Source organism: Eurytemora carolleeae, unplaced genomic scaffold, assembly GCF_000591075.1.
Source record: "Eurytemora carolleeae unplaced genomic scaffold, Eaff_2.0 scaffold952, whole genome shotgun sequence".
Classification (NCBI taxonomy): domain Eukaryota; kingdom Metazoa; phylum Arthropoda; class Copepoda; order Calanoida; family Temoridae; genus Eurytemora; species Eurytemora carolleeae.
The window spans coordinates 52,695-76,347 of NW_019397317.1; the positions used below are offsets into that span (position 1 = coordinate 52,695).

The window sequence follows — 23,653 nt, forward strand, 5'->3', positions numbered from 1 at the left end:
GGGGGGGGGGGAGCTGAACACTCCTCTGTTTTCGCGGTTAACATTTGTAATAGTCTAGACCTTGACTTTCTATGACGAAATTATTTCAGATGCATATGTAGAAGAATATGATAGAACCACCACTCCTTCGTCGGTTCCGTGCACTTCGCCAAGGTACAAGAGGCAATTGAAGAGTTATCCTTTTTGAGTCCTTCTCCTGTTATACGATTTGTGGAACCCCCCTTCTCCAATAAATTTATAACACAACCCTGTTATAACTATATAATATTATTAGGTTAGGTTAAGACAATTAGTTATTTACAAGAGAACGGTTTCCCCCCCCCTTTCAGTTTTGTGCAGAGAGCTTATTTGTTATGCATGGTCAAAGTTGGACATGTGGCCGCAGCGCCCGGTCCCCTATCTTGTCCTAGTCGCGGCGCTGGGCCTCTTAAGGGCCTGTCCTAGCCGCAGCGCTCGGCCCAGAAGTTGTCTTATCTAACCTAACTTTGAAGTAACAGAACTTAAATATGATTTTGTTGAAAAATATCTGTCATGTAATAAATTGATCGAGTGCTCTGGCAAGGACAGGGAAGGGCGGCTGAGCGCTGTGGCCACCCTTATCATCTTAAAATGATTGTGAATATACGATAAGCGACAATTTCCTAGAGAACGATTTTTGGACCCCCTCCCCCCGGCCACTTACTCCTATTAATTTTGAACATGGATCTTATATGTAACACATCGACATAATTGGTCATGTGGCCGCAGCGCCCGGTCCCTTAGTCTGTCCTAGCCGCGGCGCTCGGCCCCTTAGCCGCAGCAGCTCTCAGCCCCCTAGACTGTCTTAACCTAACCTAACCCTAAAATAATAAAAGATAAATAATGATAATTTTACTGAACAAAAAGTGGTCATGTACACAATTGAAAAGAGGGGGGGGGGGTTCAAAAATCGTTCTCTAGGACAAACCCTGATATGCATTGAAATTGTCAAAATTTATCTCATTTTTAGTTACATCAAACTGGTATGCACTTTGCTATTTTCTCGTTTTTTAGATGCTAACAAGAGATGTTTTAAACAAGACAGATTAATTATGTGAAGACTAGTTGCGTGAGATCCATGTATTGACTTAGGCGTAGCTTTTGACTTTTGATGATACATAGGAAAGACCATATTTAAGGATGAGAACATGTTAAATTCGATTAATGGGTTAAAGTATTTGAAACTTAAATATTTAAAAGTTTTTAAGACTTTTAAAACCTTTTGATTTTTCATTTTCTGTAGCTAGAATTTCCTTTTCAAAAAATGTAGTTGCATGTCATCCAATTAGACCAAAATTTGTGAGAGAAATTTTTGCGATGCATACAGCGTTTCACCGTAAGAGAAAAATATGAAAAATATTGAAGGAAAACCAAGACGGCGTTTCATCAAATGAATTGAAGGTCATAATAGAAATAAATATATTTAAAGGCGCTTCACCAAAAAATTAGAGGTTGTCTATGACGGACTATTCTTTCTCCAAGTACCATGAAAGATGGATATTCTGAGCATTTAATGCAGTAGTACTCGTCCTTCTTGTGCTTGAGCCTGAGATTCCCGTAGTTAGGTTTCTTGGATTGGATGAAGGACTTGATTTACGATTCCTGGTTATTTCCTCTATTTCCATTGCTGGGAGGGTATCCGGGTCCAGGTTTACAGCAGGATATAAGTCTGTTCCGTAGCCAGGAGGGATTTTTGGCGGGGCATAAGCAGTGTTGAAGGCGGGTGGAATAGGCGGATGTCCAGGACTCGAGTAGTTCCGATCCATCTGCAACATGTTAATATTAATTACAGAGAATGTAAGATGTGTATTGTTGGTGGTAAAAGTTATGATTCTTAAATTATAATTGGACAGCATATGAACAATAGGAAATGGCTGAAATTGTTTAATATAGATTTTAAATTAATTCCCGCGAAAATCAATTCTATATTGAGGATCTGTTAAGTAGGCCATTCTTTTATCAGTTTTGTACGCCATAAAAGTAACATTGAGTTCGAATTTAAACCAGTTAATAAATGCATTTAGAGCCAGATTTTTGTTCATACACCTGCACTTCCATATATAGTATTTAGTATATATTATGAGAAGATTGTTAGACGAGAAGATGGGAATATTTCTGAATCCAAAAATGAAGTCCTTTTTTTGCTGGTATCAAACGTATATCAGTCCAGTTAGGGATGAATATACTATACACCTCTAGTATTAATGCATTAACCAGTGTACATTCGTAAAATAAGTGCGATATAGATTCTATTTCAACCTGGCAGAATGTACATTCTTCTCTAATTCCTCTCTATTAAATTTAGAAACAATCCTATTAGTTTTAAGTGTGCCTCTAGTTATTTGATATTGAAACCATTTAAGTTTGTTATCAAAAAATAAATTTTTATTAACACCGAGATTTTATTGATAATGATATTTTATATTTTTGTTCACCATTAAGCATATTCTATTTGTTTAACAAGCTCTAGGAACTGTCAAAATGTGAATTTTTCTATACATGCTGCGTACTATGTGTATTCCCAGAATATTTTACACTTTGATAAATTTTAGCTTTTCAGTCAGGAGGGAAAAAATCGTTCTCTAGGACAAACCCTGATATGCATTGAAATTGTCAAAATTTATCTCATTTTTAGTTACATCAAACTGGTATGCACTTTGCCTTTGTTTTTCATTCTAAGGTTTATGATTCCTTACACAAAGCTATTATTATGTATTAAGTGCTTAAAATGTTAATGTTTGTTTAGATTTGAATCTGAAACCTCAATCCTTGTATTCATGTGCATTTTAGTTCTTAAAAACATCTCCGTAGATCGTAGGTAAGTTGAAATTATTAGAAATTGTGTTTTTTTTTAATCTTAAAACATAGAAGTCAATTTAAAATACGTTAATATAAATAACGTAGATGAATGTTTAACTTTTAATTATTGCTCCATCTGCGGCAATTTCTTGGTTTAAAATATCAAACTATTTTACAAATTTTTTCGTGGATTTTGTTAAAAAAAATGAAGGCAAATCTTTCAATTCTGAACACCCGTAAACATCCATAGAATTTGGACCCGGTAGTTTCAGCTGTATTTCGTTTATTGTTTAATAAAAGTGTAATTGTTATTGAATGTTGATGCTATTCAAATATAAGATAATCTTAATTTTCTCCAGATCCCAATCAGCCAACTGTTTACAGACCAGCAATATGAAGGCGCAAAGTAGAGCAACTAGGTAATATTTTACAGGGGGTACATATTTTCTTAGCACCCCCCCTCAGTAATATACGACCAAAAAGAAATCGTAGGTACAAAAACTATGAAGGTAAGCAGAAAACAAAATACCAAAAAACCAGAAAAAGAGGCGATTCGCATGTAAGTAACCAATATTTTCTCGTTTTTTAGATGCTAACAAGAGATGTTTTAAACAAGACAGATTAATTATGTGAAGACTAGTTGCGTGAGATCCATGTATTGACTTAACCCCACCTTTCCCTTTTGCTAAATGTTAACCTTAGTTGACAAAAATATTAGATTGGGGCAAATTTCAAGGTAGTGAGTAATATAAGAAAAATCAAAATAATTATTTTTTTCTGCTTCGAATACTCTGTATTTCAAAAAGCAATTTAAATCTCAATTACATTTTTACTGATATTTTGAAAGAACAAAAAATTCTTTGTCCTTGTTTTACTCTCTAATTGTTTAGGTCTAAGAAACTGGTGAGAGTTGGATATTTCGATCTTAGTAAAACCCTGGGTGAGTAACCTTTAAAACCTTAACTCAAATATTTGTTATTAAATGATAATTTATTTATTTAATTAAGGCACGGGTAATTTTGCTGTAGTGAGACTGGGAACCCATAGATTAACCAAAACTCATGTAGCCGTCAAGATCGTCGATAAAAATGAACTTGACGCCGAAAACCTGCAAAAAATCAGCCGAGAAATAGAGATTTTGCGTCGGCTCTCACACCGACACATCACACAGTTATACCAAGTGATGGAAACGTCAGCTTTTATTTACATCGTCACAGAGTACGCAGCAAACGGAGAGATTTTCGATTTTCTCGTGAACAATGGACGAATGAGTGAACCGGCTGCCGCTGTTAAATTTTCTCAAATTCTAAGCGCTGTAAACTACATTCACAGTGTAGGGGTTGTGCACAGGGACTTGAAGGCCGAGAACTTGTTGTTGGACAGAGACTTCAACATCAAGCTCGCCGACTTTGGCTTCTCCAACTATTACAAGGAATGTCAATATTGTAAAGATATTCCTTCACAATCATATTTGTAACTTTAAAATGATAATTTTTTATGGAAACTAAATCCGATTTTTACTGAACATTTTTTTCTTGTAATTTGATTTGAATTAAATCGAAAATTTATGTTTTAACTCGCAAAATCAAGCATTTTTTAGTGACATTTTTTTGTAAAACAATCTTATGATGAAAACGTCTAAATCTGAACAAAATATTTTCGTGAAGGCCGGAGAAAATTTATCTACATGGTGTGGGAGTCCTCCATATGCTGCTCCTGAACTATTCCAGGTCAGTTTAGGATATTAAAAGGACTGTGAATTTAATTTCAAATGATCTTTCATTCCCCGATCCACAACGATACCCTTTACAACTTTAACTGATCAAGGATCCACAACAGTACCCTTTAAACCTTAAACTGATCAAGGATCCACAACAGTACCCTTTAAACCTTTGACTGATCAAGGATCCACAACGATACCATTTAAACCTTTAACTGATCAAGGATCCACAACAGTACCCTTTAAACCTTTGACTCATCAAGGATCCACAACGATACCATTTAAACCTTTAACTGATCAAGGATCCACAACAGTACCCTTTAAACCTTTAACTGATCAAGGATCCACAACAGTACCCTTTAAACCTTTGATTGATCAAGAATCCACAACAGTACCCTTTAAATCTTTGACTGATCAAGGATCCACAACGGTACCCTTTAAACCTTTAACTGATCAAGGATCCACAACAGTACCCTTTAAACCTTTGTCTCATCAAGGATCCACAACAGTACCCTTTAAACCTTTGTCTCATCAAGGATCCACAACGATACCCTTTAAACCTTTAACTTATCAAGGATCCACAACGGTACCCTTTAAACCTTAAACTTATCAAGGATCCACAACGGTACCCTTTAAACCTTAAACTTATCAAGGATCCACAACGGTACCCTTTAAACCTTAAACTGATCAAGGATCCACAACAGTACCCTTTAAACCTTTAACTGATCAAGGATTCACAACAGTACCCTTTAAACCTTTTATGATCAAGGATCCACAACGGTACCCTTTAAACCTTAAACTGATCAAGGATCCACAACAGTACCCTCTAAACCTTTAACTGATCAAGGATCCACACATTGCGCTTAAAACCTTTGACTGATCAATGATCCACAACGGTACCCTTTAAACCTTTGATTGATCAAGGATCCACACATTACCCTCTGAAACTGATTGATCAAGGATCCACACATTGCGCTTAAAACCTTTGACTGATCAATGATACTCAACGGTACCCTTTAAACCTTGATTGATCAAGGTCGGCAACAGACTTTTTCTTGATATATATACAGAAAAGCTTGAAATTGAGCACTGTTATAAAATATAAGGAATATAAATTTTACTTTCTAGAAGTGACAGAATAAAAATATTCACATTCCAATCTTGAAAACCGTGTTATAATATTTAAGATTTTCCAGGAATAAATGTGACGTCAGCAGTGGTAAGTGTAAATGGTATGCTAGCGTACACTCCAATTTTGCGACTTTTTCACGATGCATTTAAGAGATCTCTGTCCTCGGTGATCAGTGAAAGGTTTAAAAGATACGGTTATGTATCATAGAGGTCCTTCTTTATATGAGAAATCGTTAGAAATCACGCTCTGATGTAATAACTAACAGAATGCACATTGCAATTTTCGTGACGGGAGAAAGTCACATTGTGTAGATGGCGACACTATCTTTGAAAATAATAATTGGCAGATCTGGGATAATAATTAAATTTTATTTTTATGTTTTAAGTTTTTTTGCCAAAAAATTGCGTTTTTGTTAATATTTTGTTTTATGAAAGATAAAATTACTAAATTTCTTATCCATTATAGCTTTCGTTGCCAAAAAAAAATAACATTTTAAAAAATATGCTTAAAAAATTTATTTACTTAGGGTAAAGCGTATGATGGTCCTCGAACAGATGTTTGGTCTCTAGGTGTGATTTTGTATGCTCTAGTGTCAGGTAGTCACAGTTTTGATTCAAAACAGTTTTGAAATTTGATCCGTATTGTAAGAATTATAATAATTTAAAATTTACGATTTTTTTGTACGTTAATTTCTGTATTAAACTTACCCCCAAAAATAAAAAAATCATTGAAAAATTTTTTTTTTAGGATCTCTCCCTTTTGATGGACAGACCTTGCAAGATCTAAGAACAAGAGTGGTCAGTGGACAGTTCAGGGATTCAGCTCTAGACCTTAAGCATGTTTTATTCTACGGTTACTAACAAAATCAATTATACAATTCAAATATTTGGATTTTTATTTTAACATTTAAATAGTTCTGAATATTTACAGAATACCTTTCTTCCTTTCACAGGAGTGTGAAAACCTAATCAGGTAGCAAAACTTTTTTTTAATCAGGGGTGTTTATTTTCCAAAAAATAAATCCCCACCTTTTAGAAAATCATTTATTTTCCCCAGAAGTTGGATTTGGTTGCACGGAGCGGCAATAAAACGTTCTGGGGTTTTCGGTGAATCGGGGAAAATATATGAATTTTCAGGGAAATAAATCATTTTTTGGGTTAACAGTATTAAAAAGAATGAAAAAAATTTAGTTTTTTCCCTCGATTCATCAAAAATAATTCCCCCCCTCCTCTTTGGGGCTGGATGTGGGGGGGGGTGTAATTTTGAGAAATCTACACCCCTGACATTTTTTATTAGACACGAAAAATTAACTTGAATAATTGAGAAGGTCTAACCAGTGACCTTAGAAAAACATATTTAGACAACCCTGAGACATAGACGCACCTTGGACAAGATAAAATATAGACAATACATATCATTGACATGACTTATCATAGACAAGACAAATCATTGACATGACTAATCACGGAGAAGACATACTTCAGACTAAAAAATTCCTTGACAAAAACCAATTCTTGACAGAAACAAAACCTTGACAGAAACTAACTCTTGACAAAAACAAAACCTTGACAGAAACTAACTCTTGACAGAAACAAAACCTTGACAGAAACTAACTCTTGACAGAACCAAATCGTTGAAACACATCCTTGACGGATACAAGCCCTTGAAACTTATTTTTAAGAAACTAATCATGAAGAGTAACTAATCACGAAGAGAAACTAATCCAAGATTATTAAATTGTGTAGACAACAAGTCTTTACATGTAAATATTGCATACCCTTAATGGCAGTTGGATCCATTTACAAATACGAAATTATTTTAGATGTATGCTGGTTGTGGAGCCTAGTAAACGTTTAAGTGTTCAGCAGATATCTAGACATAAATGGATTAAACTAGGCAAACATACAGTCTTACTTTACACCATGCTTTTTATTCTCAAGTAGTGTTCACAAACCGTAGCTTTCAGTTCATGTTCATAAATTACAGTTTTATGGGGTCTCCTGCAGATTTCACTTCCTTATGATTCCTTCCTTCCTTATGTAACCTTTCAATATTATTATGCTGTCTGAAGTTCACGTACATTGCCCACAATGAAGTCAAAGTACTACTCGTGTACTACTGTTTACAATGTACTTTATTGATAACTTTACTTTCTCTAGGTTTTTTTTTACCTATAGTCAAGTTACCAATCAACTGTGATCTACGTCTACTATGTTTAACATGTCTACTGTCGAATATTGAGTACTGTTTTTTTTACTGTCTACTACGGTCTATTGTGTAAATTACCTATTGTCTAGTGTCAAACTTTGTCAATTATCTTAAATATGACTGTGTGTCCCCTGGATTAGGTTTAGGAGATGAGTACATGAATCTTGTCTCAGAGATGGAATCTATATCGGAACCTCTTATACTCAACACAGAGGACCATTATCTTGAACAGGAAACATTAATATCACAGATTGATAACACCCCAAAACTTGCCAAACTCCTGCATTTAAAAGATTCCCAAATCCCGATTATTCCCTGTTTTCCTCAAAAAGATCTTCTCTCAAAATAATAAAAACTGTATATTAAATGATGATTCAATTTAATTAATTTTTCAAAAACAGTTTTTATATTTGTGTGGTTGGGAAAAATATAATATCAAAAGTTGAGAAAAAAAATTCAACATGAAGGTTTTAAACGATAGTTTTTTTATCATAACACTGACTTGAACCTCCTTTCTTAAAATTGATGTTCATTGTACAGGTTGCATCTCTATTAGGTGTACACCCAACTCAAGTACGAGATTCTGTTGTACATAACAAGTGTGACGACCTCTCCTCTATGTACCACCTTCTCCTATGCAACGCCAAGCTGGCAGAATCCGACCGATTTATCGGAGAAATGCCTCCCCTCTCCCCCACCGTTCTTTTACAGTCGGATCATGTGACAGAGATATTCACAGACCAGGAGAACTCAACGGTCGAACAAACTGAGGTTCTTAACCCTAAAGGGGGTCGGAGGCACACACTTGGACCTAGTGGTCATCCTGTAGGTATACCTCCTTCATTGCCATTTGATTTCAACACTGTTCTGCCAAACACAAATCTTCCCTTGAACATACCCCTTGTATCCAACCATCCCTTTGCTTACTTCTCCATCAAGGATCAGGACTTGTTACGGCCTCCTGGAAATATTCCTGGACAATGTGTACCTTCTCTATCACGTAGAGCATCAGATTGCGGAGCATACTCAACCCTTCCTGTCCCTCTGCTCTACCAACACAGGGTCAAGGAGGCAGAAGATGGACCTGCGGCAGAGATTCCTGTCCAAACCCTGCTCCGTCCTCGAATTCTTAATTATTCGACCGCGGATAATGATGACTCTTCTATGCTTGAACGATATTTAGTAGGACGGGGAAGCGGGAAGCGTCACACAATCGCCGGAGGCGGAATCTCGTCTGTTCTGCCCGATTCCCCCCGCCGGCGAAGAACCGGACTTATGACTGTGATGGAAAAACCGCCGAAAATAGCTACGGCTTTACTCCATGAAGTTGAGAGCCGAATACACGTCCAGCGGCCTGTTTCTCCTCTTGCCTTCTTGCTCAATAATGATTCCTCTCATTCTCTCCCTCCACAATCCCCTCCTCCCGTTACATCTCCCTCCAAACCGTCTCTCCTCCGGCAGCGGAGAACAGGACTGACTACAGTCCTAGAGACGGGAAAGACTATAAACGGAAGAATGAGCTTGAGTAAGGAACCCTACTCCCTCCCTTTACCAGCTGACCGCTATCCTCTCAATAGAAGGTTGAGCGAGGGTGCTCCAGCATTCTCTCAGTTCCGCACAATACCGTCTCCGTCTCTACCCTCTTCTACAGACCAATCTCCATGCGAGATTAGAGCCCTGCAGGAGGAATATATGCAGCTAAGCAAGGATACCCGTCTGTCACAGGACTCTGGACACTCATCCTCTGGGTACCATTCACCACAGTTCCTCCGCCCTCCCTCGCCACCCTTCTTCTTCCCTCCTAATAGTAGTTCACAGGTAACAAACACTTATTTCTGAGGAAATCATCCCATCCAACATTTTTATCTTTTTCAGTATCTTTCAATCTATATCTCATTAACAATCAAGAAAACATAGTCTTTTTTTCTGTCTTAAAACATGTAAAATTAATCCTTGATCGGACTAGGGTTTAAAGTGTACCATGGTAAATCGAACATATCACTATATAAACAAGCGGATCTGTAAATACCATTATTAGCATAATCTGAAGAATACCTCCCTTAGTTAGTTCTAGTAAAACATTGATAAATATGTTAATCTCTTATTACAGTTTTACATTGTTCACTTTGTCCTAGGTTCAAGAGGAGGATGAGTTGAATACAGATCCAAGCATCACACAGGATCTAGAATATGCCAGCACACAAGAGGGTCAACCTGTCTCCCAGGAGGGGACCCTCTCTGCACTATACGAGGAAATGTACGCCTCTCATGATCATAGTGCTCGAAGGTTAAAATTAATATGTTTCTTCGTTTTGTTGGTTTACTACACACTAACTATTTAATTACCGTTTAGACCTATAGTTCTGTAAGTTAAGGTTCTCCTAGCCTAATATAGGGTTAACCCTATAGTTCTGTAAGTTAAGGTTCTCCTTTAAGGTTCTCCTAGCCCAATAAAGGGTTAACCCTATAGTTCTGTAAGTTAAGGTTCTCCTAGCCTAATAAAGGGTTAACCATATAGTTCTGTAAGTTAAGGTTCTCCTAGTCTAATAAAGGGTTAACCATATAGTTCTGTAAGTTAAGGTTCTCCTAGTCTAATAAAGGGTTAACCATATAGTTCTGTAAGTTAAGGTTCTCCTAGTCCAATTAAGGGTCCAAAAATCGATTCTTTAAACGTAACCACCCAAATGGATGATTTTGAGCTCGACTTTGCGCTCAAACTCAGTAACTATACAATATACATCATTAAAACGTTTATATGTCCCAAATGAATCCTTAAAAATTTCTCAACAATACTACATTCTCCGTTCAACACCATACATTGCCGGTCACTCCCTTCAAGGTTCTGCAACTCCTCGGCCCACCTTGAAGGATAATTTAAGTTTAACCCTACATTTCTGTACATTAAGGGCTTCCCACCCTAACTCCTAGGCCGCCCTAAAGATGACCATTTAGTTCTGTATGTTATGGTTCTCCTACATCAACTACCCGGCTCACCTAAAAGGACAATTAAGAGAAAAAATAAGGTTAAACCCTAAAGTTCTGTAGGTTAACTCCATGGTCCACCTTAAAGGACAATTAAGAGAAAAAATAAGGTTTCGCCCTATAGTTCTGTATGTTAACTCCCCGGTCCACCGTGAAGGATAATTTAGAGAAAAATTAAGGGGTTTAACCTTATAGTTCTGTATGTTAACTCCCCGGTCCACCGTGAAGGATACTTTAGAGAAAAATTAAGGGGTTTAACCTTATAGTTATGTATATTAAGGCAAATTGTTAGCAAGGAAAAATGTAATCAAAGCAAAATGTTACCAAGGCAAAACATTACTAGGCAAACCTTAACAAGGCAAAATGTGACGTAACTCCCCTGTCCCCTGTGAAGGATATTTAGGAGAAAAAATAAGGGTTAAACTTTAAAGTTCTGTATATTGAGGCCCTCCTACCCTAACTCTCCGGCCCACCTGAAGGATATTTAAGAGAAAAAATAAGGTTTAAACTTTAAAGTTCTGTATATTAAGGTCCTCCTACCCTAACTCTCCGGCCCACCTGAAGGATAAACACACTCTGACACAGCATTTGCAGCATCTTTGTCTGACGCAGAAGCTTCTGGAGTCAAATCCCCAGGACAACAGAATAAAGGTGAATTTGTAGTAGTCTATTGCATGCAATGTACAGGGTTATCCACAAAGGATGAGACTGAAAAGACGACATATGACTAGGATATGTTAATTTCAAAGTTAAATAAACGTTTATGTCTGAAATACAGACTTTTATAGAATATTTAATGATTTGTCAAAGAAAGAAACAAGTTAACAGCTGCAGAGAAGTGTGAATAAAAGGACAGTATAAATTTCGCAAGCTGTCTTTAAAGTCTCATCTTTTGATGGTGACCCTGTACCAAAAATAATAAACAATAATTAAACATCTTACTCAAGACTCCTCCTTTATCTACGCAGCGGTAATAAAGTGACATAAAAGAAATTACTCAAAAGGCTTATCTTACTTGGATTTTCAAAATCTTTTCCCTGATTGGTAACTTTTAATGAAAATGCAACTTTTAACCAAAAACTTAATCTTTACAAATCATCTTTTTTTTAGGGATCAATCACGCAGGGTTTACCAAGTCTATCTGCTACTACGACGCCCCTTGCCACGCCCTCAATCACGCCAGGGGTAACACCTAAACGAGAAAAAAGAGGAGGGTTGGATTGGCCCGCCCATAAATACGCTTTGTCTGGTCAAAGCAGTTTAGAAGAGGGTGTGTCAGCCCCTGGACCTAGATATTTAGGAACTCATCATCCAGAGGAATATATTCAGGTATTCATTCACTCATTCATTTATCCTTCCTTTCATCCATCCTTTCATTCATTCATCCTTCTTTTCATCCTTCCTTTCATTCATCCTTTCTTTAACACATGCATTCTTGCTTCCATCAATCATTCATGTATCATCCTTTTATGCATTCATTGATTCATTCTTCCATCATTCATTCATTGATTCATCCTTTAATTCATTCATTCATCCTTTCATTCATCTTTGCATTAATGTATTCATTCGTTCACCCATCCCGTTACTTATTCATTCATTCATGATTTCTTGGTGATTTTTTAGAAATTATTCTTTTACAAACATTCAGATTCCAGTTGATTCTGGTTTTCAGCAGAAGCATCCACAGATCTGTGTCACGGACGTGATGGGGGACCAGTTCAAGTACATATTCTCAGAGCAAATAGAGTCCATGGATCAAAGTTCATAGAGTACATAGGGTTCACAGAGTACATTATTAAGTCTTTAAGATCTAATCAAGAATAAGCTTTAAAGAAATGCATAGGGTTGAGTAAATAGCACGAGAGAAGATCTACGTAGACATCTGATAAGATCTAATTTGAAGTAGAGATCTTAGATTTTATATGACTAAGTTCGTAAATTCCATTTTTAATAAAAGGATTCCTATAATCTATAGATGGGAGTTCAATAAGACAATTTCATAAGGTCAGATCAATTCCCCTTTCTAAGAAGATAATATTTTTCTGAAGTAATTCCTAAAGTTTAAAAGGATTAAAATATAATATCAAAATAGGCAAGAACGTCAGTGTTTAATAGATAATAGTATTTTAGTATTTAGGGCAACTTAAATTTACAAAGATATTTATTTAGACAATGAAAAGGAATTAAAATGTCCTAATTAGGGATCCAATTCTGTACTCTGTTCCGTATTTTATCTGTGAACAGGATATTGATGCTCAAACAAAACAATGCAACTATAATTCTGTCAGTTTAGTTTATCTATCATTCTCTCAGGAGGTTGAATGCGCTTTAAGAAAAGTCGAATCATTGCTTTTTCTTGTTTTTAGTTTTGCAGCTGCACAGTTTTGATAAAATTTACATAAATTACAACTACAATCAGCTGTTTTCAAACGCACAATCCATCTTATAAAAAAGAATTATTTGAAAATTTAGTCAGCCTGAAAATTGAAAGAAAAAAACGAGAAATTTACTGTTTGTAAAAAGATATAAAGTTTATTTGATTGTGAATATAAATATCGTTCAGAAAATGTTGAAGAGATTTATCAGTCTTTGATAAATTGTACATTTGTTTGTATTAACCTTAATTATTAAGCGGTTACTGTTTTTAATCATTTTTTTCTTGAGTTATATCTCTTGAAACCCCCTGTCAGGTTAAATGTGATCTCGTTCTACACATGAGTTGTCAGCTGTTCTATATCATTTATGGGCGTGTGGTAGCGTTAGTTGATTTATAATTAGAATTTACCGAATTTTTCACTTAAGGTAGCTGTATTTTTGCAATCAGTTGACTATCAAGTGCTATCAGCTGATATTTATTTTATGGAACAGCTGATTTTCAACATGTTAACAGCTAGTTATGAATATTTGTTACTAAATTAATAAATTGATGTCGTCAGTTATCATGTTATATTTTATAATTCATTCGTATACTTATTAAAATCAAGGGGCATTTTTTATCTCTTGCATTAAGCACATATTCGAAACATAATTTTGTTTTTGTTTTGTCCAATCTTAAATCTAAAAAGAAGTGGTTTGGTCAAGTACTGTTTACAATTAGATACATGGTTGGACAGTTAGAAAACTGTGATTAAAACGCATTTTTATGTAAATATACATTTCGCAAGCTTTACATCAGTCAGCTTACTAATCTTAAATAATGTAAAAGAGTTTGTTTAGTAAATAATAAATTTACGATGGCTGGGGCGGGTGTTAGCCCGGCCCTCTCTGCACTCATTAAAATATATTCATTACTTGGTTTACTAATACTAGTCCTGTTTTACATTCTGCTATCTTGTATGCTGCTTTTTACAGATGTAAGCACAGTTGATTGATATATTTATCAATTGATTTTAGTACAAATATAAAATGGGGGACAGAGAGTGTCGTGACCTGGTGAGAAAACTTCAAAAAACTCCGAAAAAATCAAAGAAAATTGAGAAAGGTATAGTGAATGTTCTAAAACGATTCATTATTGATTATTTCATATCTTTTTAAGTGTAAGCCAATCTCAGTATTAAGTTAAATGACAGTAGTCGACGGGAATTCGAAATTTTCCTTTCCTTATTTTTATTAATTACCTTAGCTTTTTGATGTTGTCATGTACAAACTGATAAAAAGAAAGAAATTTTGCGGATTTTTTGTCCAAAACCTTATCTTATAGCAACTTTTCTATTTTTGGTCTGCTATTAAATAACTAAGGGTTTATGTGAATTACCACAAAAAAATGCAATTTTCGCGTTTATTGGATACAAACAAACGGATTTATTTATAGTTTGATGTTTTTATAGATGAAAACAAAGAAAACCTCTCTGAAGACATGTCTGAAACGAGCGAGTCTATCCGTAAGACTCAGAATGCGCACAGGGAGGGAAGCGCGCTAGGAGAAAGTACTCCAGGGAAGGGTGCGCGTAGAGAACTGATCAAAGATGAAGACTCTTTCTCTGATCCTGTGTATAGAGATATTTCAAGAAAAAATGGATTCTTAAATAAACAAGATTTATCAACGCTTAAAAGAATATGCAAGGTTAAAAAACATTCAAAAAAAGAAAATCTCACGTTTTCTTCTGAAGTTTCTAAAACAATTTAGGTCAACATTTTTGAGCTAGTTTGTGACGATCTGGCTTTTACAGAATTCAATCCAGTCACTTTGTTTGAACAAAAGAAGTACTTTTTAAATATGAGACCAAAATATGAACAATTTGTGAATATACCGATCAAAATAGTAGTGAACACTCATAACAAACTCTTATTTTATATCAAACCGTAACATTCTTAAATCTTTGCAAACTAAAGGATCTTTGATCTTTTAAACTTGGTCTATATAATTTAGTAAAATTCATAGTTAGAAACATCAAAGGTCTAATACAGCAAATTGAAATAATGTTTTTTATCAAAGGATGAAAATATTGATAGTTCGGGGAAAAAAGATCTCGTCACTAAACGGCTAAAACAGTTTTATAAGGTAACTAAATTGTTTTTTTGTTTTAGCTACCCTCAACTATGATTTGTAGTTATGTTGAATATTTTAGGCATGAATTATTTTGCTCACGAAAATGTCAAGAATATGTTATTTACCTCAATTCAAAGTAAAATCAAATGGCGTGTATAGTGTACACGTTACACTGTATACTGTACACTGTACACTGTACACTGTACACTGTACACTGTACACTGTACACTGTACACTGTACACTGTACACTGTACACTGTACACTGTACACTGTAAACTGTACTCTGTAAACTGTACACTGTACACCAAGTTACTAAAAATTTTTTAACAAAATACAGAAATCAATGCTTCATTGATATTATTGGAGAAATCAAAATAAATTTAGTTTTCAGATGATAAATATCAAGCCTTTAACTTTTTCTCTTGTGTTACCGAGATCTCGTTGATTTAAGTTTATATCTATAATATTAGAGAAATAGTTTAACCACGCAAGGTCACTTAAACTACCTTTCTCGTAAAGATTAAAAAAAATCACAATAATAATGTTTAGGTTCAGCTTTTAAGAGAGGCCGGACTTCTAGAGCCCTCGCCCAGGTGCAAATTTGTTCATAGAAATTTAATATCATTAACATAAATTGAGGTCGGTTTCTTCAAATCAAACTTATTTTTAGAGGTTGTTGTATTTGAATTTAAATAATTTTCATATATTTTTCAGAGGTTTCGATTATCTGGTTGTCATCGATTTTGAAGCAACATGTGAGGAGAAGAACTCGAGTGAATATCCTCATGAGATAATCGAGTTCCCAGCAGTATTAGTCGATGTTTTCAGGTAACGATCATAGCATTTTAATGTTTGTCACAAACTCAAATTTTCTAACCTGATATCCACAGTTTCCTTCTAAGGGGAGAATCGTAATGATAACTTGTCATTCGTCACAAACTCTAATTTTAATATCTTTAAATCTTATCACCCTGATGGTATAATATTTCAAACTTAGATTATTTGATCAGAACAAAAGTCATAGTTTGGTCTACGACATTGGGTTGCAAAGTTATAGTAATTAGAAAATGAAGGTTTGGAAGAAAGGCTCAATTTCTTTCATTTATATTAGTTTTATTGCTCGAGGGGAGGAAGGCCAACCACATCAATCTCTAGTCCGAACCACATTCTCATCATTTTCTCGTCCGAACCACATCGAAATCCTCGTCCTTTCAATATTATTTTTTTTAAGTGTCCGATCCTTGAAAATAAATACATTTTTTTTAAAATATGGCGACGTTAGGGCATAGATGAAATATCAAATTTTCCCAATTAAATTTTAGATTTCTATAAAAATGAAAATGCTCCATAAACGATGTTCTACAAAAAAGCGTCTGTTTAAGAGCCCTTTCTTTTGCGGAAAATGCCGCAAAACATTCTCAAACTGGATGTAAACAACTTTTTGTAATATTCAAGCTGAATTTGGGTTAGAGATATGACTTACAACTTTTATATGATTAAATACTGTTTGAATTCATAGGGTTGTGACCAATTAATTGTAGCAAATGATTTGAATAATATAAATTGAACATTATTTTTTCTATAATTTTAAGCATGCGGCAGGCAGTAGTGATCTCTTAGTGGGGACAACAAATCTACCTTATTTGTAAATAAATCAGAAATCAATGATTATTTTGTATGGGTTGAAATGGAAAGATTAAAGACCATGTCCACGCAAAATCTTCGGTATAAATTTTTATTTGTGAAAGTTATCCGTTTTGGAGGCAGAAGATTCAATTTTTAACCTAAATAATGTTCGACATCATTCTCGAGGATTTGAAGATTCCAACATCTCAAAATCCTTGGAAAACTTTATTCTAGTCATGTTTTATGCCATAACGTCGCCATATTTTTAAAAAATGTATTTATTTTCAAGGATCGGACACTTAAAAAAATAATATTGAAAGGACGAGGATTTCGATGTGGTTCGGACGAGAAAATGAGGAGAATGTGGTTCGGACTAGAGATTGATGTGGTTGGCCTTCCTCCCCTCATTGCTCCCTTATTGTCAAATGTGACAAATTTGGAAATTTTCATCCTCAAAACCCAGAATCATAATCATGACTTCAGATCAGACTCATAATAACCCAAGTTGGTAAGTGGCTGAAGCTAGACCCTAGAGATCAACGTAACATTGCAAACAGGACATGATACTTTGATTGAAGGTTTATTGGTAATAATCATGATTATCTCAAAATATTTAAATTTTTGATCCTTCATTGATTCAATAGTATCATATAAAATAGATTATTATATAAAATCTGTCATACAATTAGATACTTAAATCTGCAACATTTTTTAGTTTTAACTAATAAGTGGGTGGTTTATCTTCATCCACTTGTAAACATTAGACATGGTTGATGTCTAATTTTTCTCATTTTTTTGCCCCAGATCAACGAAACAAAAATGGGGAGTAGTTTAATTATCCAATAACCATAGTTAGATCCAATAAACCATTTATCATTAAATCCTATCTCCAGTTTCTCATCCGTACATTGTCCAGATTTAAGATCGTGACTAGTTGGAGAAGCTATGTCCGTCCTGTTCTGAATCCAACCTGTTCACTGTTTAGGTGTAAGATTGTGATCAACTGGAAAAGATTTGTTTGTCCTGTTCTAAATCCAACCTGTTCACTGTTTAGGTGTAAGATCGTGACTAGCTGGAGAAGATATGTCCGTCCTGTTCTGAATCCAACCTGTTCACTGTTTAGGTGTAAGATTGTGACCAGCTGGAGAAGATATGTCCGTCCTGTTCTGAATCCAACCTTGTCAGAGTTCTGTACATCACTTACTGGAATTACACAGGTTTTTATCCTACCTACCTTTCTTTTCCCTTATTTATCTACTTATCTATCTCATGGGAGTTAGCCCCTATGGCGGTCTGGGCTCTCCAAGATGGAGGTTTTTTCAGATCCTTCCCTTATCTAATCTTATATATTCATCCAGCTACCGATCTACCTTGATAAATGGATTTTTATTGACGAAATTTTGTTTAAAGCTTATTGAAAATACCTACCTACCTATCTAGGACCAGGTGGACCGTGCTGACGATTTCCCAACTGTCCTCAACATGTTTTATGAATGGTTGAAAGAACATAGGTCAGAGTCTCCTACAGAATTTATCCATGAACAACATTTTTAATGCATTCTTTTTTTAATAATATTTCTCTTTTAAAAGTTTGGTATAAAGAAGTTTTAATAAAAAAATTGCTCTGTAATTTTTGTTTCTTTTTAGCCAATTCCTAATTTTGAAACTTCTTATTGAAAGTTTCCCCTGATTTTCTCTTTTTAATAAACTTTCTTAAGAAAATATTTGCTTTGAAGAAGTTTTTGAAGATATTTATATCGCTAAGGAATTTGTTTCTTTTTTAACAATTCCTAACTTTGAAACTTGTATTTGAAAGTTTCTCTTGAAGAACTATCTCTTAATGAATTTCTTTTAAACGTTCTCTTTCTTTAAAAGTTTTTTTTTCAAATAAGTCTTTTTACAAGAATATCTGTTTCTTATTCTGAAGTTTCTTGTAGTCATATAGAGGTTTTCTTGAAGAGGTTTTATTTGAAGAAGATTGTTTTAAAAGGTTTCTCTTTTAGGTATATGGGAAGTTTCTTCTTAAGAAGTTTCTCTTAAAGAAATTTAAGCTTTTGGAGAACAAGTTCCTTTTAAATAAGTTTCTAATGCTGTCGGCTATCGTTTGGAAGTTTTTTTTAAAAGTTGTTTTCTTTTAACTTATTTTTAATAAAAAATGTGTTATTGGAAATTATCTCATGAAATAGTTCATTTATTAAAAAAGTTTCTTGTCAGACGTTTTAATTAGTTTTCTCATTATTTAATTAATCAAAATTAGATTAAACACACGAAAAGCATTTTTACATACACATTAATATTTCTTTTATTTCAGGCTTGGGACAGATTACACCTTTAGTTTGGTAACTGATGGACCCTTTGATATTGGTAGATTTTTACGATTAAGCTGTTCACATCATTCTCTAGAGGTTCCCTGGTTTGCTACAAGGTAATTAAACAATTTGACAAATTTGAAATATTTCGCTAGGAGTTTCTCGAATTTGTCAATGCTAGATTTCGTCTTTTAATAAAAATATCATCTGTTAGTGGAAAATGGTATTTATAATATTATTACAAGCAATGTCAACTTGAACCATGCAAGGTACCTGGCGTAGATTCATCTTTGTGCTGGGTTGAACCAGCGTAGAAGTAGTTTAAGTATCTGCATCTAGTATCTAGATTAACTGCGTCTATCTATTTATTGATGTATGTTAAGATGGATAAATCTGCGTAAAGCGTTCTCTAACTACTACAGACAAGGGGGGAACAAGACGAGAGAAAGAGCTCCGGGTTTACAGAATATGCTTGCTAAACTAGATCTCACTTTTCAGGTACATTTAAGGGTATATATTTTATTTTCACTTTTTTTTAAGTGACTGTAAGCGCAATTTTCATGAACAGTGGGCACCCTTGAAGAAATTTGATTTGATTTTATTTTATTTTATTTTATTTGATTTAGGTTGGGTTGGGTTGGGTTGGGTTGGGTTGGTTCGGTTTGATTTGACGGAGTACCCTTTCGTTACAGATTCACAACCTTAGAGGGCCACTTGTAATAACGTCCTTAGTCTCATTAAACCTTTATCTTCGTGATGCTAGTTAACAAAACAACACACATTACATTACAAAAACGCTAAACGAAAAAAATGTTTTTGTTTAGGGTACACCGCATTCAGGTTTGGATGATGCAACAAATATTGGCAGAGTAACTGAGCGTTTGCTTAGGGATGGTGCAACTCTTAGAGTAAACGAAAGATTGGAGCTAGGAGGAAGGAGAAAAACGTATAATATGAAATAACAAATTTAATTCCTTTCCGAAAACTCTTTCACATTCAAAGATTATGAAGTTTTCAATAATTTCTCATTAGTTATCAGAGTTTTTAGTTTTGAGAGCTAAAAGTTATTTTTTCATTTTGTTTTTCATTTTGTATCTTGAGTTGGGCATCGTTTTAATGAACGAACTAAACTTTGAGAACGAACAAAATTTTACGTGAACGATGAACTTTTGAAAAAAAACGATATTTTTACCGATAGAGCAGATAGAACAATTTTATTGAACAAACGATTTTACTGAGAAAATTAACGATAATTTTGAGAACGAAGTAAAAAAATTTGAATTGAAAAAAAACGTACAAAATGGGTCGTTCACGTTCGATGATCGAATGAAATAAGAACCGAACACGTCAATCTCTAAATGTATCCTGGATCCTAAGTACTGCTGTTTAAAAATAAAGTTTTCTCCCTGCCCGTAGAGTTTAAACAGGAGAACAAGGATAAGCGTCTACAACAGGTTGCTTCTGTTTCTAAAAAAGAATCTGAAGATTGGTTAAACAGGTTTGTATTTATTTGTATTTATAACTAGGAAATATTTCTTTATTTTAACATTTATTTTTCCATTCTAATTTCAACCAATTTTTAAAAGAGAGCAGTGAATTTATTTTCTGAATTTTGTATCTTAAAATAATTAACAGTTCTCAGCAGTGCACTTACACATTTAATTGATAATAATTAACAAAAAATAGTTGCTTCCTGTATTTTTATTTTTAACTACAATCTCATATATAACACATTTTCAATTCCCAATAACAATTTCTATGTTTTGCCTTTGAATAAAGATTTTATTGTTTTAGATGCAAAATACGGAGAGAAGAATACACACGCGGAAACCCGGTTTCAGCATGTACAGATAGTACAGAATAAACTTTGTTCAGTATTATTCCTTTTTTACCGACAGCAAACAGTGGAGAAACCTTGCTACGTACATATACTCACTGCCCAGCATTATCAAGAAAAGAAAAGGGCAAAAATCGAATTATTAATGAAGTAAAGTCCAGGGGCGGATCCAGCTTTTTTAAAAGGGGGGTCAAAGTCTGAATAATATAGGGTATTGTACCGAGCGAGGGGGGTGCAGGGGGCGTAGCCCCCCGCAATTTTTTAAAAGAAATAAGCATTAAAAGTGAGTATTTTAAGTGCTCAAAACAGAAAATTACTCTTACAGTATGTAAAAATATTTCTACCTTAGAGCTGCACTTACAATATTTTTTACTCAAATATATTACTCTATAAAATTATTTCCATTGGCATTACATAACTTCTATAATTACAATTTTACATATTGTTAAAGATTAAGATATTAACTGCAAAAGGTTCAGGGTGTTTTTTCATGTGACTAATTAAGTTACAAGTTACCCCAAAGAATGTGATTTCAAGATTAGAGTTTAAATCTGTGTTTAACTCCTATTCTTTGTGGTTAACCCTGTAGGTTTAAATATAGCGATGGGAAATTGTTAGATTATTTTTACAGAAACTTTTAATACTTTTAGACTTTTAAAGATTTACGGGTTCAACGGTTTGAAATTGTCTTCTGTAGAAGCTTACTATTATCAAACATGCATATTTGTTATCCTAGGTAAAATTATAAGGTAAAAACCAACTAAAAATGATCGTTTAAAAAACCCAAATCTACCATTTTTGCCTTATATTTTCTTCGAAGGTAACAGATTTGCATGTTCATTAGGGCCAGATCATTAAATCTGTCATCGTTCATGATAGCTTTTTGTTAAAGCATATTAAAGTATCTGCTTGAAAACAAGTTACAGTAAACTTTTAGGTTAGTCTCCAGAAAAGGCCAAAAGATACTCTTGACCCCCCCCCTTTTTTTCAAAAGGGGGGGGGGTCGTCGACCACTTACCCCCCTCCTGGATCCGCGCCTGGTAAAGTCGTTGTTTTGCATTTACATGTAAGATTCAAGTCTGTAAAACCTCTCATTGAAATGCAACATGGCGTTCTTTTAACAGAAACGTAATTATATTGAGTTATGAAATAAGATCGACCCCTAAAAATAAAAAACAGCCTTATTACTATTAAACATCGTCCAGCATAATCACCAAATAACTACGAACAAATATCCTACAAAAACTTGAAAATTTAAGCTTTGAAAGTAGTTTTTGTAATATGTTTCTCCACACAATTGAAAGTTGTCACATTTAAAATATGTTATTTTTTTGTTATAACGGATTTTATGAATAATAAATTTTATATCTGTTCTTAATTTGATTGTCGTAAATTCGGATGTAAATTTTGTTCAATCAAATCAAGCAAATGAGAATTTGCTAAACTTATGGGCATCTATTTTTTTTTAACTGAAATATGAGGAGTTTAAATTGTAGAATACGAAACATGACAGTTGGTGAATAGTTTGAAATGTCATCTCCCATGATTATTTAAGTAGTTTGATACCAAAGAGACTAATAAGAATTAGTATATGGCAGTAGTATTATAGTAAAATTGATTTCAACGTATAATATAATTTAATTAAAGACTTGATAACTAAATAAACTGCACAAAAAGTCTTCAATATCTAATACAGTATATGGAAGAAGACAATCAAAACTATTCACCAACTGTCATGTTTCGTGGGAAACCCTGTAATTGATCTACGTATATATTTTTTGCATAGATTAACATTGAAACGGCTGAACTGATCGGGCCCAACTTTAAAAATTTTACCTTTTTTATCTGAATTTTGTTTTCATATGATGTGCTAAGTTAAACCGGCTACCGATGGATTTCAATTGTTTTTTTCGTTGCATTCTTTCTTTGAAAATACGTTAATACATAATACTTCTTATTACCTTTCAGGAATTATTGTCCCAAAGTATTCAGGAATCAGGAATTATTGTCCCAAAGTATTCTAGAATTATTGTCCCATTAAGTATTCAAGAATCATTGTCCCATTAAGCATTCAGGAATCATTGTCCCATTAAGTATTCATGAATTATTGTCCCATTAAGTATTCAGGAATCATTGTCCCATTAAGTATTCAGGAATTATTGTCCCATTAAGTATTCAGGAATTATTGTCCCATTAAGTATTCAGGAATTATTGTCCCATTAAGTATTCAGGAATCATTGTCCCGTTAAGTATTCAGGAATTATTGTCCCATTAAGTATTCAGGAATCATTGTCCCATTAAGTATTCATGAAATATTGTCCCATTAAGTATTCATGAATTATTGTCCCATTAAGTATTCAGGAATCATTGTCCCGTTAAGTATTCAGGAATTATTGTCCCATTAGGTATTCAGGAATCTTTTTCCCGTTAAAGGGAGTGACCGGCCATGTAAGGTAATTGAACTGAGTGTGCAGTGGAATCATTTGAGACATATTTCACTTTTTAAAGATCTGTAAATCCTGAGTTTGAGCC

General features: G+C 34.2%; 2 protein-coding genes and 1 long non-coding RNA gene across 10 annotated transcripts; 2 read left to right on the forward strand and 1 right to left on the reverse strand.

Annotated features, from left to right (window-relative positions):
* The first annotated feature begins 68 nt into the window (after window positions 1-68).
* LOC111713482 (serine/threonine-protein kinase SIK3) lies at window positions 69-14,211 on the forward strand. 4 transcript variants are annotated; one of them, XM_023488341.1, is made up of 17 exons: window positions 69-153; window positions 2,765-2,836; window positions 3,177-3,236; window positions 3,708-3,757; window positions 3,825-4,249; window positions 4,485-4,547; window positions 6,196-6,265; window positions 6,417-6,483; window positions 6,600-6,641; window positions 7,492-7,565; window positions 8,018-8,109; window positions 8,418-9,695; window positions 10,013-10,164; window positions 11,390-11,510; window positions 11,970-12,188; window positions 12,508-12,646; window positions 13,104-14,211. In XM_023488341.1, exons 2-16 carry the CDS (start codon window positions 2,796-2,798, stop codon window positions 12,625-12,627), a joined length of 2,874 nt encoding a protein of 957 aa, XP_023344109.1. In that variant the 5' UTR covers window positions 69-153; window positions 2,765-2,795; the 3' UTR covers window positions 12,628-12,646; window positions 13,104-14,211. The 4 variants fall into 4 exon arrangements, with proteins under 4 accessions (XP_023344109.1, XP_023344108.1, XP_023344112.1 ...); XM_023488340.1 differs by having other exon boundaries at window positions 12,508-12,637; XM_023488344.1 differs by having other exon boundaries at window positions 12,508-12,628; window positions 13,089-14,211.
* LOC111713484 (uncharacterized) lies at window positions 1,424-6,274 on the reverse strand. The gene is made up of 2 exons (XR_002767703.1): window positions 6,192-6,274; window positions 1,424-1,784 (listed from the first exon to the last, which is right to left on the reverse strand). It is a non-coding gene; the product is annotated as an uncharacterized LOC111713484 (long non-coding RNA).
* LOC111713483 (3'-5' exoribonuclease 1) lies at window positions 14,181-22,499 on the forward strand. Of its 5 annotated transcripts, none has more exons than XR_002767700.1 (13): window positions 14,181-14,340; window positions 14,687-14,922; window positions 15,295-15,360; window positions 15,899-15,942; window positions 16,064-16,177; window positions 18,099-18,192; window positions 18,416-18,486; window positions 19,287-19,400; window positions 19,668-19,782; window positions 20,109-20,217; window positions 20,701-20,782; window positions 21,079-21,276; window positions 22,193-22,499. XR_002767700.1 is itself a non-coding variant. In XM_023488345.1 (12 exons), the coding sequence occupies exons 1-12, from the start codon at window positions 14,265-14,267 to the stop codon at window positions 21,146-21,148; spliced, it is 1,191 nt and encodes a 396-aa protein (XP_023344113.1). In that variant the 5' UTR covers window positions 14,181-14,264; the 3' UTR covers window positions 21,149-22,074. The 5 variants fall into 5 exon arrangements, 1 of the variants encoding a protein (XP_023344113.1); XR_002767699.1 differs by having other exon boundaries at window positions 21,079-21,271; window positions 22,168-22,499; XR_002767701.1 differs by having other exon boundaries at window positions 21,079-21,271.
* The last annotated feature ends 1,154 nt before the right edge of the window (window positions 22,500-23,653 follow it).

Excerpts from the sequence above, each read along its gene's own strand:
- LOC111713482 (XM_023488341.1), top strand. The coding sequence starts at position 2,796 with ATGTGCATTTTAGTTCTTAAAAACATCTCCGTAGATCGTAG. Across the intron at positions 9,696-10,012 it reads CTCCTAATAGTAGTTCACAG|GTTCAAGAGGAGGATGAGTT; the intron begins GTAACAAACACT and ends ACTTTGTCCTAG. Across the intron at positions 10,165-11,389 it reads CATGATCATAGTGCTCGAAG|GTCCTCCTACCCTAACTCTC; the intron begins GTTAAAATTAAT and ends CTGTATATTAAG.
- LOC111713483 (XM_023488345.1), top strand. The coding sequence starts at position 14,265 with ATGGGGGACAGAGAGTGTCGTGACCTGGTGAGAAAACTTCAAAAAACT. Across the intron at positions 14,341-14,686 it reads ATCAAAGAAAATTGAGAAAG|ATGAAAACAAAGAAAACCTC; the intron begins GTATAGTGAATG and ends ATGTTTTTATAG. Across the intron at positions 15,943-16,063 it reads CTTCTAGAGCCCTCGCCCAG|AGGTTTCGATTATCTGGTTG; the intron begins GTGCAAATTTGT and ends TATATTTTTCAG.